The sequence below is a fragment of the Denticeps clupeoides genome, chromosome 8 (assembly GCF_900700375.1).
Source record: "Denticeps clupeoides chromosome 8, fDenClu1.1, whole genome shotgun sequence".
NCBI classification, from domain to species: domain Eukaryota; kingdom Metazoa; phylum Chordata; class Actinopteri; order Clupeiformes; family Denticipitidae; genus Denticeps; species Denticeps clupeoides.
In genome coordinates this window covers 4129087-4156108 of record NC_041714.1, presented here as the reverse complement: position 1 = coordinate 4156108, position 27022 = coordinate 4129087, and the positions used below count along the sequence as shown (strand labels likewise).

General features: G+C 44.6%; 1 protein-coding gene across 2 annotated transcripts; it reads left to right on the top strand.

The window, feature by feature from the left end:
• The first annotated feature begins 760 nt into the window (after positions 1-760).
• On the top strand, positions 761-26494 carry zswim8 (zinc finger, SWIM-type containing 8). Of its 2 annotated transcripts, none has more exons than XM_028988531.1 (26): positions 761-2492; positions 5489-5642; positions 5828-5922; positions 7810-7982; positions 9294-9401; positions 10186-10267; positions 10808-10928; positions 11017-11218; positions 13828-14003; positions 14779-16063; positions 16345-16476; positions 17154-17333; positions 19114-19297; positions 19451-19549; positions 19691-19815; positions 19946-20243; positions 20469-20621; positions 20798-21020; positions 21241-21530; positions 21613-21836; positions 22030-22530; positions 22613-22784; positions 23064-23237; positions 23331-23450; positions 23635-23813; positions 25050-26494. In XM_028988531.1, exons 1-26 carry the CDS (start codon positions 2315-2317, stop codon positions 25251-25253), a joined length of 5832 nt encoding a protein of 1943 aa, XP_028844364.1. In that variant the 5' UTR covers positions 761-2314; the 3' UTR covers positions 25254-26494. The 2 variants fall into 2 exon arrangements, with proteins under 2 accessions (XP_028844364.1, XP_028844365.1); XM_028988532.1 differs by having other exon boundaries at positions 762-2492; positions 22030-22521.
• Positions 26495-27022: the final 528 nt, after the last annotated feature.

Below are 27022 nucleotides of genomic sequence, written 5' to 3'. Positions count from 1 at the left end.
ATGTATCTGTACTAAAAGTTTTTTTTTTTTAACTTTAACTCTAGTTTAAATTGTCCTCCTTAGCTGACACGCATGGCAGAGGTTCTGTACTTTTAGCACAACATCGCCCCCCCTAGTAATAACATGTAATAACATGAGACATAGATTGAAATGGCACCAGCGACCACTAGAGGGGAGAACGGTGCTGAGAGGAGCAGCAGGACTGAACATTCTGTTCTTCACTCTAAATCAGGATCAATGAACAGCCGTCGTCACGTTTTCCTGTGCTGTCACCAGTGTTTACACTCCGTATGGTTGAATATAAAAAATATGTCATTTCCTATTTCTGCCGTAGGCCTCGTTAATCGTTAATCATATTTTTTTATTCTAAATAATCAAATCATATTTTATAGAAATTGTCATCTAACTGGAGGCTCAAACAACGAGGCAAATCAATAATATGTAGTCAGTGTATACAGTAGTCGTGAATAAAGGGGTGATGCTCATGACATTTCACGTCACGTGGGACTGTAAAAAAACATCAACACGTCGTCCTCATGTCAGTATGTAGGCATTTTAATTGCGCGTTTCACAGATTTCCCATTCCCACATTTAATTATCTGCTACGGTTGTTTATGGTTTTTTTTTTTTTTGCCCGACGCGACGTTGACAGCTTCTCAATATGAGGCGGTGAATATTTTGAACAAGTTTAAAGTTAGAAGGCAGCAGATCAGCGCCTGCACGGCGGAAGCCCGGATCAGCTGATAAAGGAGACACCGAGAGAGAGAGAGAGAGAGAGGGGGAGGGCTGAGTAAGGAGAAGGGGGGACCCAGGACACAATTTGGGGATCCCGGTTTTTTTTTTGCCCGTCCTCAGAGGCACAAAGACGGTGTCGGGAGGCAGCACGGACGCACACGGAGCCCTGGGCAGCTTTCCACGGGAACTCGTGGAGGATCCAGCGAGCCAACGGGCAGCTTTTAAAAACACAAAGGAGGAACAGGACAGGGCGAAACACTACCAATACCCGGCGTTTCTTTTTCTTCCAATATTCCACGGGCGGCGTGTAATCGCCACATTATCGCGCACAGTGTTCGGTTTTCACCTTTTGTCTGTCCGAAAAACGAGGATGTGTCGACGTTTCCCCGTCGAACATGTCAGCGTATAAACAAACCGCGCACGGCGACTGTCGGGGGCAACTACTGACACGTTGACAGCGAGTCGTTTCGCGTCGGGGACCTCGGCGAGTTGCCTCCTCATTTACACGCGTGGGGGGAATATTTTACACGTCAGACAGCGGACGCCGAGGAATCGAATCGGCTGTCGGGACACCCGGCGCCGACAGCTAGCCTGTGCTAGTTTAGCTTCGCGGCTAACGGCCGCCTCTCTTATCTTCCGCCGGGCACCGGGCCCCGGGCGCGGGGGGGTTTAATGATAATTAAAGGCGAGCAGTAGGCGGTAGTTCGAGCCCATTTTGCTTTGGGGGTCGTGTTTTTTTGGGGGGCGCAAATGAAGGAGCCGGGAGGCCGCGGGGGGGCAGAAGAAGGCCCGTCTTTTCTCTGACCGTAAACTAGCCCGTCGGCTAACTTTGGCCCGGTGTCCGAATCGAGTGACTCGGTGAACTTTGCTGACAGAATATGTGACCGCTCGCCGAGAGGCGGTCGAGTCGCGTTCCCCCCCACCACCCCGCCGCTTTTTTTTATTTCGACTCCCATGACGTTTCCGCGGGGAACGTTGTAGGTCCGAAGGGCTGAATATTTGTGTTAATTCCACGAGCGCGATGTCCAATGGAAAAGTGCGGAGAAAACGCAGCCGTGCGGCCGGGAGATGAATAAACAGCTAACGCGGAAGGTGAGCGTCGCGTCGCGCTGACAAGTCGCCTCTTGGCGACAAGTCGCTTGTCGGGGCCGATAAAGAGTCGCCTGCTTTCGTGTCCTCCTCGTCACACCGCTGAGGACATCACGTTTTTTTTTTTTTTATAAATGCCTGCCTAGTTTCGTAGCCGGACAGGGACGCGATTGTTTTTGCCGGGTCATTGTTATTGTACATTTTATTTTTTAGGTTTGTTCACAAGTTAAAACCAGCCGCCTCATCCCTTGCTGGAACTTACTGACAAAAAAAAAAAAAAGTGGACTGAGGCCTGAAAAAGAAGTTTGTTCCCCGCAGTGTTTTGGTTCTTGCTCCCCTCCCCCAACGCAAACTCCTTCACGCCGAGAAGCTGCACAGCTTTTTCCTTTTGTTCTTTTAAGACATTTATTTATTTTGCATTGAAGGCACCGGTCGTTTGGCGTTTTGTGAACTTTTTTTTTTTACTTTAAAACGGGCCTCGTCGGATGTGATGGAACTGATGTTCGCGGAGTGGGAGGACGGAGAGCGCTTCTCCTTCGAGGACTCGGACCGCTTTGAGGAAGACTCCCTCTGCTCCTTCATATCAGAGGCCGAGAGCCTCTGTCAGAACTGGAGGGGATGGAGGAAGCAGTCTGCTGGGCCAAATTCACCCACTGTCAAGATCAAAGGTGACTTGAACACCTAGACATTGCTCTACGAACGTTTATGGCTTTTAACCCATTTTTCTGTATAAGTTCTGTTGTATGTTAGATTTTTCGGTTTAAAGTGATTTTGCAGCACCCGTATCAATTCTTCAGCTCGACTACAGACCTCTGGGAAGGCCTGGAGGAATAGGGTCGAATAGGTTTACCCTAAAATGATCTTTATTTCCTGTACACTTGTTTTGGCCTAGCGGGTCTCTATATTAAATTGTGTGTGTGTCTAAACCAAGAATAAACGCTCGTTTTTTCATTTCTAATGTGAGCAATCTGGCACCATGCTGTTCAGCCCATCCATAAATGAAACCTGCATTTGTTCTAAGTTGGTGTGATTGGAATAACGTTCAGCGAGACACCAGTGGAATCTGCATGTAGGGTTCATGGGGGTTGTTGAATGTGGCTTTTGGACTCTGGTGATGTGTCGGAGCAGTGTGGTTTCTGTTTGTGCGTGCTGCTTATGTAGAGTTTGGTAGTAAAAGTTTTCTACAGCCCACACCGGGGGTCCTGGGACTGAGAGGCCATGTGTGGTAGTGTTTGGATTTTGGAAGAGGTGGGGGTTGGGTAAGGGCTGTAAAAAGGGCTTTGTCTCATGCAGGTCACTGCTTCAGAGAACAGGGATTTGTTTTTTTTCTTCTTTTGGGTGAAGCAATAAAACCCCTGTTTTTTTTTTTTTTATTTTATTTTATGAAGTCCGCATAATGCTGCTGATCTTGCATAGAAAGCCACCAAATCCAGCTTGCTGCTCTGTTGAAATAAGTATTTCGGGTGTCTCAAGCACACTTGCGCCGGCCAGAGAAACGATTGAATAGGGCGGCTCAGTCCTTGCCAGTCGTACATCTGCTGGTGCTGTGCGGTTAACCCTTGAGCCATCTCTCTGTCAAGGTTTACATAACGGGGCGCAGCATGAAGCTCCAGCTCCGTTCCAGCACACAAGAGACTCCAAAAGAAGCATGGCTGCTTACTGCTCCTGCTTTTTTTTTTTTTTTTTTTGGTTATGGTTCATGCTTTAGTCACCATATGACCGACTTTGACTTCCACCTGACTCACTGAACGCATCCCCGCAGCCCGTCGTGTGCATACACACACGAGAACGCTCTCCCATTAAGACCATGTGGGTCTGGGTGGCAGCTGTTTTGTAATGGTTTATATCTCATTGTTCCTGGATGTTCCATTTATTTACACACTGATGAAGCCAGTGCATATTAACCGTCTAACCCCAGGACGTTTTTGGCAGCGTCTATACACTCAGTTTTTTGTTTTAATCTAGAATCAGATTTTTTTTCCCCTCATCCCCCCTCTCGCATCTCCATGAGGACCAGATATAAACACCAAGAACTTAGCGTGGGCCTTGTGGTGTGATGGAGAAAATGTTTGGTATTAGATGTGTGTGAAACTTGGTACCACAAGTTTGCACCACAGTCATTTATGGCCCATGATGAATATTGAACTCTGATCCCAGCAGCTCAGAAAATAATTGGCTAGCCACGATCTTAATACCCATGCAGGGAGTGTATTAACAGTAAATTAAGAAAATGAACTATTCTGCATTTACTCATCAGTTGTGAATATTACCAATAATTTCAAAGTCCCGTTAGAGGAGCGTTGTATTCTACAGTTTAAGAACCAGTGCATTATAGTAAACAATATTTTGTGTGTAAAGACATTGCTGTGTGTACCAGGAATACATGTTTAGATGTCTGTTGTGTTTGTTAAATTGTCTTTGTTCTCAAATGTGCTTTGTGGAACACGTAGAGATGCCCACATGCCCAGTGTGCACTTACGGTTGTGGCTACACAATGCACTCTGTTGAGAACGAACTGCTGCGTTGCATTCAGGGCCATTTCTGCATTTCGAGCTGCCTCTGCTCCCTGCTGTGACAGGCTAAGGAAGGAGTAGTGTCAGATGGGGACACTTTGGTTTTGGCCTGTTTACACTTGGTCTTATTACACACCGTGCTGTCCTCGCAACATTTTAATGATTCTTTGGGTGGGATGCAGAATGGAAATAAAAGATATAATTGTTAATCATATGTCTTTTATTTTTTATAAATAAGAATGTTAAATTGTTGAAAGAGAAGACTGGCATTCTGGTGAAGATATGTTTTGACTGTGGACTGCATTGGTGTTGTGGTGTCTTTACAACACCCAACATATCGGCGCCCCCTTTCTGATCTGGCAGTGGAGGATTACAACACTGTTGCCTCATGCACATAATCAGACATAGCATGTGTCTGTATGGAATACGTTTTGGCATCAACTTAGAATAACAGAATAACAGATGCGCTCATTTCAGCAGTATTGCCTGTAGTACTCCGAGTATTATATATGGTTTACATTGACGTAACCTTGACCATCTCTGCATTTCGAGTGGCAAATGTCTGTTGGGCCAGAGGGGTCGTTTCTCTAAGCTCTGTCTCTCCAAGCCCGCAGCGTTTGTTGCTGGAGAGTTGTTGAACCTTGCTTTGTATGGAGCAGGAGGTTGTTGAGTGCAGAACCCCTCAGGAAACCAAAACCCTTCCTGGAGAGAGGGGGGGGGAGCTGTCCTGGCAGCTTGGCAGCTGTCCTGCTCCCACTGTCTGTGAAGTCTGTTGCAAGCAGGACAACTGGTTCCCGGGCGGCAGGTTGATTAATGCACGGGGCTGTGAACCATTAAGACCATTCATTTTAATAAGGCCCCATCACCAGCCCTCCCGTGATGACTCCGTCTGAATTACTCCTGGTGTGATTGAATTGCGTTGTTTTTAGGTTTTCTCTTTTTTTCCTAATATAGTCAAAGGGTGGACGGGGATTTAGAAAGCAGGAATTAATCATTGTGTTCTGGAAGGCCATTCTCTCAAAGAATAGCATTCTCTGTGATCTCTTTTAAACTTTGTTTTAACTTTATTTATTTTTTTAAATAGTGTTCTAGAACATATAGTTCCTTGTGTTCCTACTATTTTTTTAAATCCTATCCTTTGCTTTGCTCAGATGGACAGGTGATACCGCTTGTGGAGTTGTCGGCGAAGCAGGTGGCGTTTCACATCCCATTTGAGGTGGTGGAGAAGGTCTATCCCCCTGTGCCAGAACAGCTGCAGCTCCGAATTGCTTACTGGAGCTTTCCGGAGAATGAAGAGGACATCAGGTGAGCCCAGATCTGCCTTTCTCTCTCCCTGTCTTGCCTGTTTTGTTAACCGCTCAATACATTTTCCAGTCTGTTTTATTGATTAATTTCTCTGAAAGCTTTATACACTAATGTTTGACAGTCATAATTCTAAGAGCATGTAATCAAAATGCTTATCTTAGATGTGCTCCACCTTCCCTGTGCAGGTTGTACTCCTGTCTGGCAAACGGCAGCCCTGATGAGTTCCAGCGTGGCGAGCAGCTCTACAGGATAAAGGCAGTGCGTGACCCCCTGCAGATTGGTGAGTTTGTCAGTCATCTCCAGCACTTGGACATGATTAGTATGACATCTAGGGGTTAAAGGAATTAAGAGGACTAAGTGCATGAGTGTTGTAGAAACACTGAACATGTAATTGACCATAGACTTCTAACACCTGGATGACGGCACATCAGACAAAAATACAAGAGCTTAGACTGAGCTCTTGTCCTCATGAAATATTGCCTATGAAATATTTTTCCTATCCGCTGGTCGTTGTCCTTCTACTCTGCATGCGTTCGTGCTGTAGTAAAGGGACACAAGAAAGCAGCAGAGTAATGGGCGTTCCAGCCTGGCACTGCTGGGGGGGGGGTATATGAGTGGGGCTGAATGTGGAGGTAAGTGGGCTGGTTCCAACTCTTCTGTATGCAGCTGGCAGCAGTCTATGGGTTTTGCTGGCCTAGGGCTGACCCTGCTGCCTTTTTTCATATATCTCTCTCTCTCTCTCTCTCAGTGGTCATGCTTGAATTAGATAATTGACAATCTTGCACATGCAATCACTGATTCATCATTTAATACATCATTATTGGCCCCTTAGCGTCTGAGATCTTTTCTGACACAGAGCGCCCTTCAGAACTTGGTATGCTTATTCATCCCAGATTAGCACATGCGTTCCAGGATGCAGTGGGATTATCAACGGTTTAATGGCCCTAGAGGAGCTTGACCAACCAATGGGGGGATTGTTTCAGTCCCAGCAGTTGCTGTTCTAATAGACTGAGGTGGATTCAAAATTAGCAGAAGGATCATAGTCTACCACAGTCTTACATTAGTATTATTGAGGCTGCAATGGGGTTTTTTGGTTATGGTTCATATGTCAGGGCAGTACTTAGCTAGCACCAAATATTTAATTATCTGCATTAGAAACTGAATAACTTATTTGTCCTAGACGTCTTGAATGATGAACAGTTTCAGTAGTTTGTTAAAAGAGATAAAATAGAAACTCCTGCCAAACAAGAGCAGCACTTAAGATGTGCCAAATGCATTTTAAGTGCAATGCATCACCCAACAACTAAAATGAAGAATGCCAGTATTACAAGAAGGCAGCTTCTCTTGTCTTGCTTTGCAGTATTTTGTTTTTTCAAGTCGTATGTGCTTTACTCACAAAAGCTCTGTGAAGGTGACAAATGACTAACCCTTTAGTCTTTGTGACAGCAAAGGTTCATCTGGCACTGAGGCATTGCAGAGCAGCTGGGTCAGTCTCAGTCTGGAGTCACACTTTCCAAAATCTCTGAGCGCTTTTAATGGCCTGACTGTTAATCTTTTTAAAATGCATTGTTGAGGTGCCAGTTTGGATCAGAGAGAGGGGTAAAATGTCCCCCTGCACATTTCTTAACAAAAAGCACATTACGGACTTCTGTTCCAAGACTTGCGGTTCTTGCACCTGAAAGCTTATGACCATTTATGGTGAATTAGGAAAAAAAAAAAAATTTTATGGCCTTGTGGAACCTTTTTTTTATGTAAAATATATTGATCACATTTGACTTAGAATTGTCATCAGTTGAAAAAAGTAGTCAATCTTAAAGGTACAGACTTATGGGCACTGCATTGGGTCCCTTTGGCTGCCAGGTAAGAATTGATATGGGGAGGATCCTATCGAATTTGGGACAGTCAGGCTTAGCTGATGCCATCCACTATCCCCATACTCTTCTCTGGTGTGGTAGGAGAACTCTGGCTAGGGACTGTGGTGTGAAAGCACCTCTTAAAATCTTTCATTTCCTGTCTGTGTTGCAGGAACCAAGCACTGTCTACCCAAAATGGTCTTTGTTTTCTTAGGCATCCCACCTCCCTCTCTCCCTGAAGAAAAAATGGTTAATAAAGAGACACACGGTGTAGACTGACCCAAGTTGGTTCATGCTTTCTAATGCCTCCACAGGTTTCCACCTCAGTGCCACAGTGGTCTCGCAGCAGGCCGGTCAGACGAAGGGGGCCTACAATGTGGCCGTCATGTTCGACCGATGCCGCATCACTTCCTGCAGCTGCACGTGTGGAGCTGGAGCCAAGTGGTGTGCCCATGTGGTGGCACTGTGCCTCTTCAGGATTCATAATGTGAGTGGACTTATGCTGTGCACAGGCTACACGGCATCCCCTCTAGTGGGCTTGTATTGTGTGTGTGTGTTTGAATGTACTCAGTCTGAGAGACATTTTGTTTTGCCTCATGTGTCTCCCCAGCTCTGAGTGGGTGTAGAAATGGATCTGTTGTTTTCTGATATCACTCTGTAGGAGGTTCTTGCTGTGTGATATACTGCATATGCGGTTTGTGGGTGCCGTGTGTGTAGAAATCATCTGCTCAGGGGAATTTTAATGAACTCCTTTAACTAAAGCATGTGACTGAGGGGACAACCGTAGATTTTAACAACAAATGGTAAACAGAAGTGAGGAGATGTAAATTTTGGACCTTAATTATTATTAGTTTATATAGTCTAATAAATTGGTATTTCAAAAGAAAATGTTTGTCCAGTAATCGAGGAAAGGAGAATGAACACAATAATAGCAGACAACCACAGATTGCCTTGTAACATGCCTGTAGCTTGACATTTATTAACTGAATTGGTCATGTTTGTTTGTTAGCTTATGTACTAAACATATTAGAGTAGCTTTATATAATTATGCAGGTTTGTCCCTTTTGTATTATTTATGTATTATTGATGAACACCCCACTCCAGACTTGTAGGGAGCCTGATTCATGGAGGGCTTATGTTTAAATCCTGTTATTATTGGCTGACTGAAAGGTCATTCCAAAAAAAGCCAGTGTCATGAGCACTACCATTTTTATTGAAAGGTTATCCCAAAAACCCTGGACTAAGATGTACCTTGCTCGCGATTACCACCGTGTGCAAAACCCGAACGTGCTACTCACTAGATTGCTTATTTTGACACATTAAATGTGAACTATAGCCTCCTGTCTACTGACCTGTTTCAGAGCCTCCTACACACTTTCTGTGGTTTGCCAGCATGAGCGTTTAAGTGTTTTAAGGTGGAGCAAAAGTGCCATTTACATTTGTGTTCCTACGTTGCTATTTTCTAACAGTCTTGTTTTCAGTGGGAACTGCTTATGGTTTCTGTGGGCTCTTTGTGCTCTTTGCTGCCAACTGCATCAGCCTTGCTATGGCCCTGGAGGTATGGCATGTGTCTGCTCAGTAGGGCGCAGTTGCAGTAAGCTACAAGCCAATGAAATGAAACCTGCTTTGCCAGACTTTATCAGTGTTTAATTTCAACCAGAGCGTGGCGAGAGATTGATGGGTCTGTTGGTTTGCTGTGGTGATTTGTAGACCAAACTGTACATTCAGGCCTGTCGATTCAGATTGTGAATTTGTGAAGTGTGCTTCTTTACACTTAAATTTTGTGTGTGCGAGACAGGCATCCGCTGTGTGTCTCCGTGCCCCTGTGTCCGAGTCGCTGTCTAGACTGCAGAGGGACCAGCTGCAGAAATTTGCCCAGTACCTCATCAGTGAGCTTCCCCAGCAGGTAAGGAGAACTGACCCATATATTTATTACATGGAAAGCTTTTTTTCCCTGACTCTAAAGCTCCAGGGGGTTAAAACAATTTCAAGATGAGGGTCACTCCCGGAAGACTGGTTAAATACAAGGTTAAAGAACCTTGCATAATGCATTCTTAAAACTCGGCCTGTCATGCTGAAGTCAGGATTTTTTTTTCCATGTTTCCTGTAAAAATGGCACACATTGACTTGCTGCGTCTGTAGGTAAGACTGGGCTGCACAATATGTCACCTCAGCACCAGAATGTAAAGCATATTCACATTGTAAAGGCTTTGGTAGTCATTAGGCTGAATCTTTCAGTTGATTCATGTTTAAAAGCCAGATGTCAGTAATAAGCAACTGGTCAAGAAGTTGTTCTTTAGGACCAATTGAACAATGCAAAGTTTTCCTCTTAAATGCATCTGTAATCAAAAGTCTGTTTTAAACAGTGTTCAGGTACATCAGTGCCACAAGGTCTTAGTCAAGGTGGTTGTTAAAGTGAATTGTCTTGTTTTGAACCCTTTTCCCCATTTAAATAATTCATATTATATAAGATTAATTTATTAGCACTAGATGGTAGCAATCTCAAACTGCTTTGTTCTTAGCCCTCGGTTGGCAAAATTTGTGTTTTGTTGAGTGAAGAGGTACAGTGGATGTAGGATCCCTGTTACTCCGCTGTGTAACATTGGTCCCTGTAAATGTAGCAGTAAATAAATCAAAGCTCACTATCACAAAAGTCATACCTGTTCTAATCCTACGTCCTGTTATTTCAGATCTTGCCCACGGCCCAGAGGCTTCTGGATGAACTATTGTCCTCACAGTCCACTGCCATTAACACCGTTTGTGGAGCCCCAGGTGCACCTGCTCTTGCTTTTCATACTGACGCTGCACCATGATTGGTTCTCTACTGCTTTTGTGTCTGTGTATGAGTCTATTTATGTCCGGTTATGTATTACTTTGAAGCTGGACCCCTCCTGAGACTTACCATTATTACTTAATTTGTACTGCTCTGATTCAAAATCTTTATAAAACTATCTATATTGCACAAATATTTCAACATGACTTACATGGATACAGTGCACACTAGCATGGTAAATACAATGCCCTCCTTATACTGAAATTTCAGGCACAACAAATGTAATATATTCTACACTTTTTGTACAAAATACACTATGTATTGTTCTTCTCTGTATGTAATATCTACCTCTTTGTAACCTTGTCCACTTTACCTCCATGCATCAACTGTGCTTGTAAATAATGCTAATCCTCTGCTCTTTTGCTTCAATAATAACACCATGTTTGTCTATAGTCGTTGAGCAGAGTAAAAACAAAGTTTATTTAAATTTTGTGAGTTTTAATGTTCAAAATGGTTTTGGCCCTTTATCTGTTATAAAGATCCCACTGCTGGGCCTTCAGCATCTGACCAGAGCACCTGGTACCTGGATGAATCCACACTGAGTGATAACATAAAGAAGACTCTTCACAAATTTTGCGGTCCTTCCCCTGTGGTGTTCAGGTACGGCATCAGCTACAGTGGTGTCAGCAGTATTTGCATGTGCCATCAGATGTGCCATCTGTAACGGTCATTATTTTTGCTTGTCTAGTGACGTGAACTCCATGTACCTGTCATCGACTGAGCCTCCAGCTGCAGCAGAATGGGCCTGCCTGCTGCGACCTCTGAGAGGGCGTGAGCCGGAGGGCATCTGGAACCTTCTCTCTATTGTCAGAGAGATGTTCAAGAGGAGAGACAGTAATGCCGCGCCCCTGCTGGAGATCCTTACTGAGCAGTGCCTCACCTATGAACAGGTATAGAGTTAATTGTACTTTGTATAAATTGGTGGGTTTTGTACTGTACCCCTTTCTTCACTCTCCCAGACATCCCAGTAGTGTCAGGATATTCATTTTATGCTGACAGTAGTAAGAATAGTCATCCCAACTGCAATTTAAATGCTTGTTTTTTTTTTTTTCCATGTAAAGTGCATCTATGCTGCGGAGGCGGTATGCTTCCAAAAAAAAAAAAAAAAAAGCAAACCTCTTCATCTATGTTTGTGAAAGCATTTTTTTGTAAATGTGACACACTAGTAAGCATGGATTGTTTCAGCCCCCACGTGCAAGCTACTTAAATCACATTGATAGATTTTCACATTGAAGGTAAGATCAAGTTTGTCAGTGTAACTGTGCTGGTTAGTGGGACTCTGGTATAATTCTTTTCAGTCATCACACCAGATACAGAAATGTGATTAGAACATAGTGTTGAAGGAAGGAACGTCTGCTCTACTGGTTCAATTACGATTATCAATGAATCTCAATGCATCCCATACATTTTCTACATTATTTCACAAGATGTTTTCAAATACAAGACTGGACACTTTGATTTTCTCCAATGAGCAGAAAAACTGTCTGCGGGCACCTGATGCCGCAAATGCCTGGTTCAGACGTCCACGCAGTCAGGAGAGGTACGGACAGAACGGCAACAGTTTTGCTGCTGATTGGAGCAAATCTAAAGCCGCTTTCAGAATGAACACGGTGTGCGCTGTATTGACCGCAAGGTTTGCGCTTTTTCTTAAATGGTGAGTTGAGCTCGAGGCTTGCGGCGGGGCTCAGGCCAATATGCGTGTTTTTCTAAACTCCTGGTGAGCCGATAATGTCGTGTTTTAGATCTCTGGACACTCAGAGACTGATAAGATTAGCTCTTCCTCCATTCCTGCTTTGTGTGTGTGTTTCGAATGGGCAGTCTAGTTCGCTTTGATTCTATTGGTCATTTGAAAATGTGTCATAGCACGCAGCAGTCAAAGTACAACAAATTTCAACTCTGACCGCAGTGCGTGCACAAGGCTGCCGAGTGGCGCGCTACGCAGCATGAAACTTCTTCCAGGAGCAGCCACAGTCACTACCAGCACTACTTTTTAAAGAAAATAATCAAGGGATGTCGTAATGATATAATCAGGGGGTTGGGAACCTATGGCTCCTGAGCTAGATGTGGCTCTTTTGATTGCTGCATATGGCTCACAGACAAAAAAAAAACCCGTTAAAAATCAAAAACATTCTCTTGAATATCAATCCATTAATTTTCTTATTGCTTGTCATGTGGTGCAGTGAAGACCGGAGACCGAGCACATGTCAGTGAAGATGTAAGCCAATCACAGCTGTCCTCCGGGACAACACCAAATTTATATTGGATAATGCATAACATACACAGGTCGTTGTGAGGATCAGGAAGTAAACATCCTTCCTTTTAAACAAGTAGTCAACTAGCTAATTGCAGAAACTTTTAATTGAAGAAATGGCTAAAAGAAGAAAAGATGAGTAGTATCGTACTTTTCAGCAGGAATGGACCGCGGAATTTGCCTTTGTGGAGAGAGAAGCTTCTGCAGTGTGTCTTTATATGCAATGATAAAATTGCAGAGGTGAAATGGTCACATGTAACGTGGCACTTTGACGCATGCCATGCTACGTTTGCAGGAAGAAAGCATGACAAGCGCTACTGTGCAGAGTGCAAGTTGGTCAGCAGCAACTCCGTGTTTTGGACCCAACAAGTTGACTGGAATTCGGCTAGGTTTTCTGGTGCTTTACAAATTGTGAGAAACAGAAAGCCATTCACAGATGGAGAGTATTCCAAAACATCCATCTCAATGTTGCCAATGAACTTTTTGACCATCGAAAAGTCATCAAACGAATAAAAGAGGCCTCTGTCGGCAAGAACTGTTCACGATCGTACCATCGTACTTATTGTACTTTTAAAAGTGTTGGTCTTACATAAAATGCACAGATTTACATTAAACATTGTATCGCTCTCACAGGATTACATTTTAAAATATGTGGCATTCATGGCTCTCTCAGCCAAAAAGGTTCCCGACCCCTGATATTATTGATGCAGAATCCTTCATGTCTGCATCGCAATGCATCAAATATAACACCCCTATATACTACAAAGAGTTTACTATTGGTAGTTTTCAATATAGTATTGTCATAAAACCCTATTTGGATGGCCTGGATAGGTTAGTACACTGACCTCGCCCCCCCACCATCTAAAAATACATTTAGTGCCTTAAATACCCAACGTCTATTTGGAGTGTAGTTTGTTAGCAGTGTTTAGAACCAAGTTTTTTTTTTTTTTAAATCTTTATCTGTGGACTCATGTTGTCTTTGTCATGTATGCACAATGGTTAGTTAATGTAAAAAAACAGCAGCTTTCACATTAATAGTTAATGAAAAGTTTTGTTGTCCCACAGGATTGTAAGGATTGTAATCATTATAAGCACAGTACTATATTGGCTTGACTATAATCTGGTTCAAATGTACTACTCTTTTTAAACCTTAATTTATTGTTTAGGTCACGCATGTTTTCAGACAGTATGAACAGTTTTCAGTCTCTCACCAAGAAAATACCCCAGAAAGATTTTCTTTTCCCACAGATCATTGGCTGGTGGTACAGTGTGCGGACATCTGCCTCCCACAGCAGCGCCAGCGGACATACAGGCCGCAGCAATGGCCAGACAGAGGTGGCGGCCCATGCTTGCGCCAGTATGTGTGATGAAATGGTGGTTTTGTGGAGACTGGCAGTACTCGACCCCACAATGAGTCCACAAAGGTGAGAGACTTCTGTCCATCAATCAGTTAATTTTCTGATCCAACTTGAACACTTATTCCTTGGGTAAAGAATTATTATTATTATCATTTTATTCTTCATGCAGTTCTACAGGAGTATACAAGTATGCAGCTCTTTTGTGGCGTTTAAAAAACAGCTCAGCACCAAAATAAGCTGCTGTTGCAACTGTGCAACCTACATTAGTTGGTGTTCTGCTCATCTCCAGCTCTCCCACTCCTTTTCTACCCATAATCCTCTGGGTCTCTCAAAGGCGTTGTATAGATTACATGCTGCTATTTTCTGCCTCTCAGATGCTTTGTGTGGTCTCCCTTTCTTAAAGGTATCTAGATATTTATGGCTTTCTAAATTGGGCTGGTCTCAAAGCAGAAACCCATTCCAGTTAACCTGGGATGCTGTGCCGTGGCGGGAGGCGCGTGATCTGATTATTTCTATTTTACGTACCGCGTGGCAGCCTCCACACTCGCCCCTGTCTGTTAAGCGCCTTCCTTTAACAGCGGCCTTAATGAGCTGTGTGAGACCGGTAAACATTTACAGGTTGAATGCTGCCTGGAGCACTGTTGTGGTGGCGGATATTCGGTTCAGGCTGTGTGACTTCAGGCAGGGCCGTTTCAGTGAAAGTTGTCTGCTTTAGGAATGTAACACCATTCACACCTCAGCACTGTGTTTATTTGCATGATTTCAGGGTTTTGTTTAATTTATTAGAGTGAATGATGAGGTGATTAAACGGATAAAATTAAAGTGTTTTTATTTTGTCCAGGCGTTTGGAGTTGGCAGCACAGCTGAAGCAGTGGCATCTGAAGGTGATTGAGATTGTGAAGCGAGGGCAGCACCGCAAGTCCCTGGACAAGCTCTTCCAGGGTTTCAAACCGGCGGTGGAGTCTTGTTATTTCAACTGGGAGGTGGCTTACCCTCTGCCCGGAATCACCTACTGCAGCACCGACAAGAAGAGTGCCTCCTTCTGCTGGGCCAGGGCAGTGCAGCAGCAGCGTGGGGCTAAAGCCGGACAGGCTGCAGATAATCCTGAGGCTGGGGGCACTGGAGGAGCCAGAGGTCCATCTTCTGACGGGCTCTCCACTGACCACAGACCGCGCAGCATTAACAGTCATCCCGTCCAACAGGAAGTGGCAGTCAGACCCAAAGAGACAATTACAAGCAAAAGAAAGGCGCTGTCCACTGGAGGCAGTGGCAGTGGAGGGATGCTGGTGCGTCTGGGTGGAGCTGTGTCCCTGTCTCTGGAGGGGGAAGGTAAGGGCCTGTATAAAGCTGGTGGGACGTCGTCATCATCTGGAGGCAAATCAAAGTTGCCCCAGGGTGGAAAGGCATCTTGCAGTGGGTCCAGCGGTGTTGGTGGCAAACACCCTGGTGCCAAGCGATGTACCAGCAGTGAGGACAGCTCCCTGGAACCAGACATGGCCGAGCTGAGCATTGATGATGGCTCTAGCCTAGCGCTGGGTGCGGAGGCCAGCAACACCTTTGACTTTCTGCCTCCACCACCCGAGATGCTTCCCTCTCCCAGCCCGCTGTTGAGAGATTCCCGCAAATTCAGCGGCAGCGTCGGCTCCAATGTCCCCAAGGAGCGAGGTTATGATGCAAAGCGGGTCACTCATGTTTCCATACCCCCTTGCCTACCAAAAGAAGGCGCCAAGGCTGCACCTGCTGCGGTTTCAGTGGAGAAAGAGGTGGACGTGGAGGCTGAGCTGGATGAGAATGGAGAGGAGGACTTGGCGGACGACATCAGACCTTCCGCTGGAGGTGACGCATCCTCCAGCGCTGCCCCCTCTAATGCCCCAGTTACTGGCAAGCCCCCCCGCGTTCGCAGAGATGGAGATGCAGGTGGAGCTCTAGCTGGGCCCTCTGGAGGTGATCCAGATGCTGGAGTTGTTGCTGGAGGAGACCCTGATGGGGAGGACGACTACCAGGCGTACTACCTTAGTGCTGCTTCCGAAGAGGGGGCAGAAAGAGGGGTTCCAGACAACAACCATGAGGAGGAGCCTGATATCTTTGCTGGGATCAAACCTCTGGAGCAGGAAGGGCGGATGGAGGTGAGATCTTGTTATTTTGTTCAAGCATTAAATGGGAAGGGGTGGTAAATTAACAAATGGTTCATGTCACTTTGACATTCACACTTTTTAAATCTTTTATATATTTTGGTTAATAGTACATGACAGTGTGGTGTGAATTATAATGTTTAAAGTAAATTCCAGTCAACTGTGTTGGATTTATGGGCTTGAATTTTTCTATCTGCTGTGGACTATGACTGTAAATGATCTTTGAACTTTATGGACTTTATTCTATAAACTCTTAGTTTTGCAATGTGTTACAGGTGCTGTTTGCATGTGCAGAAGCTCTCTATGCTCATGGCTACAGTAATGAAGCCTGCCGATTGGCTGTTGATTTAGCCCGTGATCTATTGGCCAACCCCCCTGATCTCAAGGTGGAGCAGCCCCAGACTAAGGTACAGCCACTCGTTTTACTATCAAGAACTCCCATTCTTCATTTGATCATGATTCATTTTCTTAATACTTTTTGGAATATTATGTGTTAGGACTACTTTTGCAGGGTTCCTCTGCTCATTAAAACCTGGAAAAGTCATGGAATTTGAAAAGAGTTTTCCAGGCCTTGAAAAGCACCATACGAAATAAACATACAAAGTCATGTAAAAGTAATTTTAAATCTGATTGACACATGAATGTATAACTAAGTACATAGTTCCCGTAAGTGTACGAGAAATGTTTTCTACATTTACAACTACATTTAAAACTAGGACAGGTCTATAGTATCTGCTGGCTTTACATAGTGAACCATGTGACATGGTGCGTGTTGCATCCATATTCCAGCACCTCCGCAGCTGCATGACTCCTTTTGAAAGTCATGTAAACTACAGCTGATCTGTGCTGGAGCATTATTGGGTCCATTTCACTCTGGCTCGGACCTGCACAAACACGTTTAAGTTAAGCTTTTCAGGGTTGTCATAAGTTAAGTTTAACAATTTTTCTAGTCAGTTTGACTTGTTTTTTCTTTCACAGTTGCATAGAAATATGGTCATGAAAATGTGCCGTAGACTAATAGAAAAGTCATGGAAATTATTTTGTGAAAATTTGGACAAACTTGGCGTTTGGACTGTTTTTCTAGGGCAAGAAAAGCAAGGTGTCAACCACCAAGCAGACCCAGGTAGCCACCAGCACCCTGTCCAAGGCAGCTTTCCTTCTCACTGTTCTTACGGAGCGACTAGAGCTGCACAACCTTGCCTTCAACACTGGCCTGTTCTCCCTCGAGCTACAGAGACCCCCAGCCTCTACCAAAGCCTTGGAGGTAGATTTTACATTTACATTTACAGCATTTATCAGACGCCCTTATCTAGAGCAACTTACAATCAGTAGTTACAGGGACAGTCCCCCTGGAGCAACTTAGGGTTAAGTGTCTTGCTCAGGGACACAATGGTAGTAAGTGGGATTTGAACCTGGGTCTTCTGGTTCATAGGCGAGTGTGTTACCCACTAGGCTACTAGCACCCTTAGTAGATGCTGTGTTTTTCATATTTCATTGTTATATTTACCGCATTTGGCAGGCGGCACTCTTATCAAGAGCAACTTGCATAAGTGCTGTAAATATCCATGAAATCCCTTGTTTGGTTCACTAGGGCCCGATCTGTAGATACCGTTTGCACAACTCATAAACAAACCGCTTACTTTTTTTTTTTTTTTTTTTGTGTAGAAAGTGTATGCAAGCTCTTTTTAGTCCAAATATTTTCTAACCTGGCAGGTTTTTAGCTTGCACTTGACCTTTAACACCCATAAACATCTACCAATTCATACATATTGCATATCAAGATTACCTAAACAAAACACTATTCCAATGCCTAAGACATAGATCTACCAAAAAATGTCCGAGAGTGAACCCAATACGCAGTGTAAACCCACACCCCTGTCGAGTGCTGAGAGACCCCCGAAACGGGCAAAATCATTACCGTAATCCAGCCATTATGCGCACATGACCTGTGTTTCACGCATTGTAGTTAGAGAATGGTGTTGAATGCCCCCGCAATTCTAAAGGCTCAGTTGACTCAAACGAAACATGAACCATTCAAATTGATCAATGTGATCGCAAGATATGCCTGTGCATATTTTCCAGAACTACATGCAAAATGCACAACAGTCCAGAACACACGAAAGATGTCGCTGTTCCTGTAGATTCAGAAAGAACTATGATGGCGCGGCAAAAATTTTTACTACTAAAAAATTTTTAGTTTTTTTTTTTACTACTGAGGTGGTGTTTGATATTCTGGTTTAGGACCGCAGTTTGTCCTGTTGAATCTTTGTGTGATTATGAGGCTCTTTCATGTGCAAAAGTTGATGCAGACAATAATGCTGTCATCCATATGGTGAAAACACTCAAACTCTCACTTCCAAAAAGAACCAATTCAAGCAATGGCATGATACACAATAATATAGCTATTGTTCATTTATTCCATTGATTATTGGCATTGTATATAGTTTAATTTTATACAACATTTTTCATTTTAGTATTTTTGTTATTTTTCTAATCAATAAATAAATATGCATGTTCTTTTGAATGGGGAACATGTACACTGCTGAACACCAGAATAAGACATCTGATATCTGAATGAATGAAATGTTCTTATTAAATACTTTGTTGTTTACATAGTTGAATGTGCTGATGACATAATCACACCAATAATGTCGATGGAAATCAAATTTATGAACCCATAGAGCTCTGGATTTGGGGTCACACTCAAAAGTAAAGTGGAAAAACACACTACAGGCTGATCCAACGTTGATGTAATGTCCTTATAACAAGTCACAATGAGGCTTGGTAGTGTTTGGCCCCCATGTGCCTGTATGACCTCCCTACAGCCTGGGTATGCTCCTGATTGGTTACAATAGGGTACTATGAGTTACTTGAGTATTGTGTCTACAGCCTCTCACTGGCCAAATCACTGTAAAAGTGCACTTTTTGGGTTCTAAAATGGTTTATTAACATTTTTTATAGTAACATTTGGGTTCATCTGCAACATGTTGCTTGCTCTGATTTTGCTCAATCATAACAAACACCATAACATGTGTTTTGCTTAGGTGAAGCTAGCCTATCAAGAGTCAGAAGTGGTGGCCCTGCTGAAGAAGATTCCGTTGGGTGTGGTGGAGATGGCACTGATCCGTGACCGAGCCGAGCAACTTCGAGATGGCAACTTCTGTGACTACAGGCCTGTTCTCCCACTCATGCTGGCGAGCTTCATCTTTGATGTCCTGTGTACCCCGGGTCAGTCATTTGTACATGTGTGCAAAAAACATGCGTGTTTGACCACATATTGTCTCATATTCATCTATGTGTTAGGAATGCTCAAAAAGTAACCATGTAGTCCACTATAGGTCTTTTCACACATGTGTGATCATCTTGTTTCGCGTCAAACAGTGGTTTCTCCCACGGGCTCCCGCCCACCCAGTCGAAACCGCAACAATGAGATGCCTGGGGACGAGGAGTTGGGCTTTGAGGCTGCTGTTGCTGCACTGGGTAAGTTCACTCTGGTCTGCTCTTGTGCTGCACTACAGCCTGCACTACACTGTGGCCACAGGCATCGTCTAACAGTTCTGCTTTCCCCTCTGCATTTCTTGCTGCCTCGTTTGCCTCTCTGACTTCTTTTTATCTGATCAGGCATGAAGACCACGGTGAGTGAAGCGGAGCACCCCCTCCTGTGTGAAGGCACCCGGAGGGAGAAGGGAGATCTGGCCCTGGCTCTGATGATAACTTACAAGGACGATCAGAGCAAGCTGAAAAAGGTCTGGAGCTGCTACAACACTCATAAACACATACTCTGCTGCCATCTGTCTCACAGTGAGGAGGTCGCTCTTTTTGAGCATTAATCTTTCTCTCACCTCCCTCCCTCTCCCTGGTCTCTCTGTGGTTCAGATTCTGGACAAGCTCCTGGATCGTGAGAGCCAGACCCACAAGCCCCAGACTCTCAGCTCCTTCTACTCTAGCAAGCCAGCTACCGGCAGCCAGAAAAGCCCGTCCAAACACGCCGCCCACTCTGCAGGCAGTGCCACAGGGGGCATGTCCAAGCACACAGCTCCCGTGGCAACAGGGACTTCTGCTTCCGTGCAAGGTGTGGCTAGTGGGGGAGCAGCTGGACAACAAGGGGCACTGGGGGCCAGTGCAGTGCCAGGCACGGCATCAGGAGAGAGCGTCAGTGACAACAGAGAGCAAGGTCTGCAACACACACAAGCGTAACCTTAACGGGCCCGACAAACTGCAGCAGTCTGAGCCAGCAAAAAAAAAAAAAAAAAAAAAACTTTATCTTTATCCGTTTTTTTTTAAATGGACAATTGAGGATTTGAAGTATTGACTATAAAAGCTTTTAGGGAATGTTTGGGGCTAGGCTCCTAGTAGCACAGCAAATTCTCACTTTGACCAACACTTTTTGACTTGGCAGACGGAGCACAGCCCTCCTCGTGCGAGCAGCCGAGTGAAGCGGCACCTTTCAAACCAGAGGGCACCGTGCCCAGCCGTCTGGCGCTGGGGGCGAGAGGAGCCTACAGCGGGCGCTGCTGGGGCTCCCCCGTCCGTCAGAAGAAGAAGCACACAGGTGCATTTAGAAGTCTTTTTTCATATATGTAGGCCTTAAATTCAGAATTCTAGCTTTTTTTTTTTTTTATTAACCAGTATATTAGTTACCAGATCGGGCTGCTGAGGAGAACCAGATAAGGGTAGCAGTGTTGAACTTGCATCTTAAATCATTTCTGCCCTCTGTCTACTCTGTAGGAATGGCAAGCATTGATAGCAGTGCACCGGAGACTACATCTGACAGTTCTCCCACGCTAAGTCGACGGCCACTGCGTGGAGGCTGGGCGGCGGCTTCTTGGGGCCGCGGTCAAGACAGCGACAGCATCAGCAGCTCCTCATCTGATTCCCTGGGTTCTTCTTCATCCAGTGGGTCACGTCGTGCTGGAGGTGGAGCCAGAGCCAAGAGCACAGACACAAGCAGGTATCCGTACAATCCTTCCACAAAAATACTTTAAATGCTATGTTTCTCAAATCCAATCAGCCTTTCATCAGTCTTGTCATTTGATCTCACTATATGTAGCTCACTTGTTTTAATAAATATTGATTGAAATTATGAGTTTATCGTTGTTGTGTTTGAGCAATATGCTCAAAGTAACAGTGCAAATGTTGGTCAAATCCTGTTTTTCTGTCTGCCAATTCAGGTATAAGGGACGCAGACCTGAGTGCCATGCCCCACATGTGCCCAACCAGCCCTCAGAGGCAGCAGCTCACTTCTATTTTGAGTTGGCCAAAACGGTGTTGATCAAAGCTGGTGGTGACAGCTCAACCTCTATCTTCACTCAGTCCTCTGCTAGCGGTGGCCATCAGGGTCCCCACCGCAACCTGCACCTCTGTGCCTTTGAGATAGGACTTTATGCCTTGGGATTGCACAATTTTGTCTCCCCTAACTGGTTGTCCAGGACCTACTCCTCCCACGTTTCCTGGATCACAGGTGAGTGGCTGAAGGGGACTGTGTACTGACCAGTATGTTTAGGTTCAAGTCTCCAATTTTTTTTCCCCTGAACGCTTTGCAGGTCAAGCTATGGAGATTGGCAGTGCTGCGCTGAACATTCTGGTAGAGTGCTGGGATGGTCACCTCACCCCCCCTGAAGTTGCTTCCTTAGCAGACCGTGCATCACGAGCTCGAGACCCAAACATGGTGCGTGCAGCTGCTGAGCTTGCACTGAGCTGCCTACCACATGCTCATGCGCTCAACCCCAACGAGATCCAGAGGGCACTTGTGCAGTGCAAAGAACAGGTGAAACTTGGTCACTTAGTTCTTTCTTTTCTGTATTTTCATGAACCAATCATTTTTCTCCCAACATCCAGCTCCTTTCTTCAAGTAATTTAATGAGTCTCGCATATCCAGGGATTGTTACTAGGAAAAAGCTTTTGTAACAGAATGGAGTAGGCATCAGTTGCAGCAATGAATTTTGTAACATTTTCTGCAGGATAATATGATGCTTGAGAAGGCCTGCATGGCTGTGGAGGAGGCAGCAAAAGGTGGCGGGGTGTATCCTGAGGTCCTGTTTGAGGTGGCACACCAGTGGTACTGGCTATATGAACAGACCGTAGGAGGAGTCTCAGGATCCCAAAGGGACGGATCGAGTAGGTGTGGCGCCAACGGAGGGGTGGGACGAAGGCCACCAGATGTGGGCTGTGGTGTTCTGGACAGTAGTGTAGTCATGGAGTCTGAAGGTGTGGCTGCGGTGACCGCTTCAGTTACAGCTGCAGCCGTGGTGCCAGTCATCTCTGTGGGCTCCACCATCTACCAGTCCCATGCGCTACCTGGTTCTGCCATGGCCCACACACAGGGCCTGCACCCCTACACCACCATCCAGGCCCACCTGCCCACTGTCTGCACCCCTCAGTACCTTGGCCACCCGTTGCAACATGTGCCACGGCCTGCGGTCTTTCCTGTGTCTGGAGCCACCTACCCCCAGGTGAGACTGGTGTGTGTTGCTTTCTATTTCTTTGGAGATTTATTTAAATCTAGTGCAGACTGTGTGTTAATGACTCTGTTTTTGTCTTTAGGGAATGCACCCTGCCTTCATCGGTGCTCAGTACCCATTCTCTGTAGCAGCAGGTCCCCCCATGGCAGCAACTGCAGTCACCTTTCCTGGTGTTTCTGTTCCGTCCATGACTCAAATCGCCGTCCACCCCTATCACACAGAGGCTGGTGTGCCTCTAAGCACCACTGTAGCAGGTTTACATTTTTATCATGCTCGCATGCTCTTTCATGATTCCTGGCTGGATATGGTAAAACTAATGATAGATTCAGACAAAATAGCTGTGTGTGCCAACTGGATTGTAATCGGTCTTATGCTTTCATTTCCAAATTAAACAGACAGCTAAAAATTTGAGGAGGAATATGGAGCTTTCATATTACACCGCTTGGTAACCGTCTGTGCTCTGTTATGGCAGAACTCCATCTGTGCCACTGCCATTCTTTCAAGCCATCTGTTTCTCTGCTACCCATCTCCAGTAGGAGGGGTCCACACAGGTGCCGCCACCCAGGCCATTCAGGGAGCTGCTTTGCCAGGCCTCTCCTCTCAGCCTGGATCATTAATTAGCACCGCCTTCCCTACTGAAGATGAGCAGCACAGTCAGCCAATCAGCCAACAGGGACTGCATTACCTGCACTCAGCATACAGAGTTGGTGAGTAGGGTAGAGCTTTTAAATGCTACAGCAATCGAAAGCATTTTTTATAATGTGGCCTAACAATGTACATCTTATATTGCTTATGTATAGGTATGCTTGCTCTTGAGATGCTTGGGAGGCGGGCTCACAATGACCACCCCAACAACTTCTCTCGCAATCCCCCATACACAGAAGATGTGAAGTGGCTTCTGGGGCTGGCTGCCCGGCTAGGTGAGCAGAGTACTTACAATGCAGCACTAGAAGCTTTCATAAAATGGTGGCTGTGGTCCTTGACATTCATATAACATTTTAGTGGGCAAATTTTGCTTTAAGCTGTTTAACCAGGAAAGAGAAGAATACTAATTAAAACCGCTTGATCCTTTCTGTCCTGTTGTCCTCCGCATTCACCCTCCAGGCGTGAACTACGTGTATCAGTTCTGTGTGGGCGCAGCCAAGGGCGTCCTCAGTCCCTTCGTTCTGCAGGAAATAATCATGGAAGCTTTGCAGAGGCTCAACCCTGCGCACATCCACACCCACCTCCGTACACCTGCCTTCCACCAGCTAGTGCAACGGTGCCAGCAGGCTTACTTACAGGTACTGACACACAATCATTCTTTATAAAACTACGCAGAGTGCGGTGAGTGAGAAACCCAGCACCAAATCCCCAGCTTCTAAACCAGCTTGTCAGACCCAAGATCATCACTATATTTATGAGCCTTTGCACCTATTTATTACAACCAAAAATAATAATTTTTTTGTGATCTCTTTTTTTTTTTTTTTTGTGAGCTTTTCCAAAAGCTTGAGAATAAGATCTCTATCTGTATTTTATAAAACACATGCTAATGAATTAGGTGACAATTGTATCAAATCTTATCTACACGATTCCTTATGCTTGAATATTTGCACTGGTCAGTCATCTCAAGAGACCTTTCAGTTGAAGTGCAGTGTTAGTTTGTGCTGGCAGCCATGTGTTGAATGTAATATGAAACAATGTGAGCCATGTGAGAACATCAGACCTGAAGGTTAAGTGCAGAAGAATTGTCTGGTTTGAAAAGAGCTAGTAAGTGCTACTCTACGAAGGTCAAGTACTCAACCATGAGCTTAAAGCCTTTACATGAGCACAGATGCAGATGAGCCACTTTGTTCAGTACATCATACCCCTCCCTCCACACGTGCCTCAGCCAGATGACCCTGACAATCAACTCGAATTATTTTCTGCGTAGTATTTCTTACCTTCACTATTCCAGTCACGAGATAATCCGTGTGACTACTCTATTTAGAACCATGTTTTTTAAGTACCCATCTCTAATGAGCTAAAATGCCTAAATCACATCTGCTTTAGTAATAGTAACAACCTGGAGGAACCCAATTTCACTTGTTCTATGTCTTCACATTTACATTTGCAGCATTTATCAGACGCCCTTATCCAGAGCGACTTACAATCAGTAGTTACAGGGACAGTCTCCCTGGAGCAACTTAGGGTTAAGTGTCTTGCTCAGGGACACAATGGTAGTAAGTGGGATTCGAACCCGGGTCTTCTGGTTCATAGGCGAGTGTGTTACCCACTAGGCTACTACCACATTTAATGGTACTCCAATTTTTCCCCCCATAGTGTTGGAATTTGGATGTTGCTGTTGCAAGAAATTGTGCCACATGAAAACTGAGGTGGTGGCTGTAAATTACACTGAAATTGTTTCTCAGACTAGTTTAGGACAAGGTCTTCTACACTTACATATTCCAGAAGGGAAAAAAACACTGTTCATGTTCAAGTCATGGTCAATCACCAGCGTAGAAACCTGCTTCAGCCTCTGTTTCGTCTTTTCTACTCAGTATATCCACCATCGGCTCATCCACTTGACCCCAGCAGACTACGATGACTTTGTGAACATCATCCGCAGTGCTCGTGGTGCCTTCTGTCTCACCCCGGTGGGCATGATGCAGTTCAACGATGTGCTGCAGAATTTGAAGAGGGGCAAGCAGACCAAGGAACTTTGGCAGCGCATTTCTTTAGAGATGGCAACCTTCTCGCCATGACCATTTCCGGGGCCACACAGGAGATGGGAATTGCCCGTCGATCTTCAGTTTAGTCCTCAGTTCCCTCCAAGGCTCACCCTAACTCGCACCTCCTCTCCACACACTTAATCGGCTGTGTGGGTTCTCAAGCAGGCCAAATATGGCTTACAGGCAACACTGTCCTAAAGGATCCATTTAATTTGGCAGATGGAACATATGTAAGGCTCACGGGTGAAGCAAAATTTCTCCAGCCTGACTCTTTGAGCCCAATGTCTAATGTTCATACAGTCCAAAATCCTCAAAATATGAAACCCCTTTCACAACATGTGTGGATCTCAGCACCCACCCTTTGTGTGGGGTAGCAGACTGAGTTTGTAAATGTGGTAGCTTGGAAAAAGTAAGCATTGTCTATATTGGTTGTTTTATTTGAATAAAACCACTAAATGTCAGATTCATACTGAAACATTCCTCTGCTTTTGAAGGAGAGCCTCTACCAATCACTAAGGATTTCAAACCTGGGTAGTCTGACCGTATACAAAACAAGAATAAAGAAAAAAAAGTTGAAGTAGTTAAGTTTTATTATCAATCAATCTAAGTACGGGTGTGGATTCTTTAATGTTCTTCTTTTCTTTTTCTCTTTGTTTTTGATATTTTGTATAGTCTGGTATGTCTGCAGAGCGCAATTTGAAAAGAATGAGAGAATGCTAAACAATGAGGTCTTCTTTCCAATCAGCTTTTGGAGTTGTAAGTCTGTGGAACACAGGAGTCTGGCTGGACCAAAACTCCAGATCTAGCTAACTTTATAAATATTCAACAGTGCCGTCCTGTTTCTCCATTTCCTCTGATCTTGAGTCAAGATTATGACCCGACATTCTGGCAATTTGTTTTGCATTGGTGTGTTTCGTTCAACATGTGTTCGTCTCATGCTTTATATTTATTTTTTTTGTCAGTTGTCCTTCCACACCTTTAATACATTGTGTGGTCCAGTTTACTAAAAGAGGGCATTGCCACACTCCTGTGTTCCAGACCGGGCTCAGAACAAGTTGCGGAACTCACTGGTGGAGAATGACTGAGTGGAAAAATGTACTGTGATATTTTTGTATTCTTCAAAGTGTAGCTTGACTGGGGGGAAAGTTATATATATATATAAATATATAAAAACTGTGCTGATTGCAAAAAGATGTAATTTAGAGTAAGGAAAAAAAAACATGAAGCAATATTGAATAGTAGAGTTTACTTAATAAAGAATTTCAAAACTGTTGTATTTTTTAATGTCTTCCTTTTGTGTGTACAAAGTTTTGAGATTTCTTGGTGCCTGAAAATGAAGGTGGGTGGCAAGGAAAATATTGTGCAGTTTCTTACCATCTGCAGCCGGACAGAATCCAAGCAGTTACTCAAATGGAATATGCGGAATCTCAGTGAAAAGTCTGTAATTGTAGACCATGCTAAATGTGGACGGAGTAAACACTGATATTTACTTGTTGAGATGTACCTGCACCATACAGCAAGTCGAATGGGACGAACCATTTTACGCATGTGCTCGGAACCTCTGGGCATGGCAGGTTGGACCAAGCAGGAGTTCTGTTCCATCAAAACGCCCCTTCGATCTTGAGGGTACCAGCAGGCAGGAGTGGCAACGCTGTCCTAGTTTAAGCCCTGAAACTGAAAGGCATCAACTACAGCGAACATGAAACCAATCCGCTTTCTGTGTAAGCTTTGTGGAAAAGACGTTCAAGTTCAATACAACATCCAACTAACAAAATCAGCCAAAACACCCACAGGGCGGCGCT

What these genes read in the sequence shown, in the direction of transcription:
- zswim8 (XM_028988531.1), top strand. Translation starts at nt 2,315, where the DNA reads ATGGAACTGATGTTCGCGGAGTGGGAGGACGGAGAGCGCTTCTCCTTC. An exon ending in ACCCACTGTCAAGATCAAAG is followed by an intron (nt 2,493 to 5,488) that starts GTGACTTGAACA and finishes TGCTTTGCTCAG; the next exon opens with ATGGACAGGTGATACCGCTT. An exon ending in GCACTCAGCATACAGAGTTG is followed by an intron (nt 23,238 to 23,330) that starts GTGAGTAGGGTA and finishes GCTTATGTATAG; the next exon opens with GTATGCTTGCTCTTGAGATG.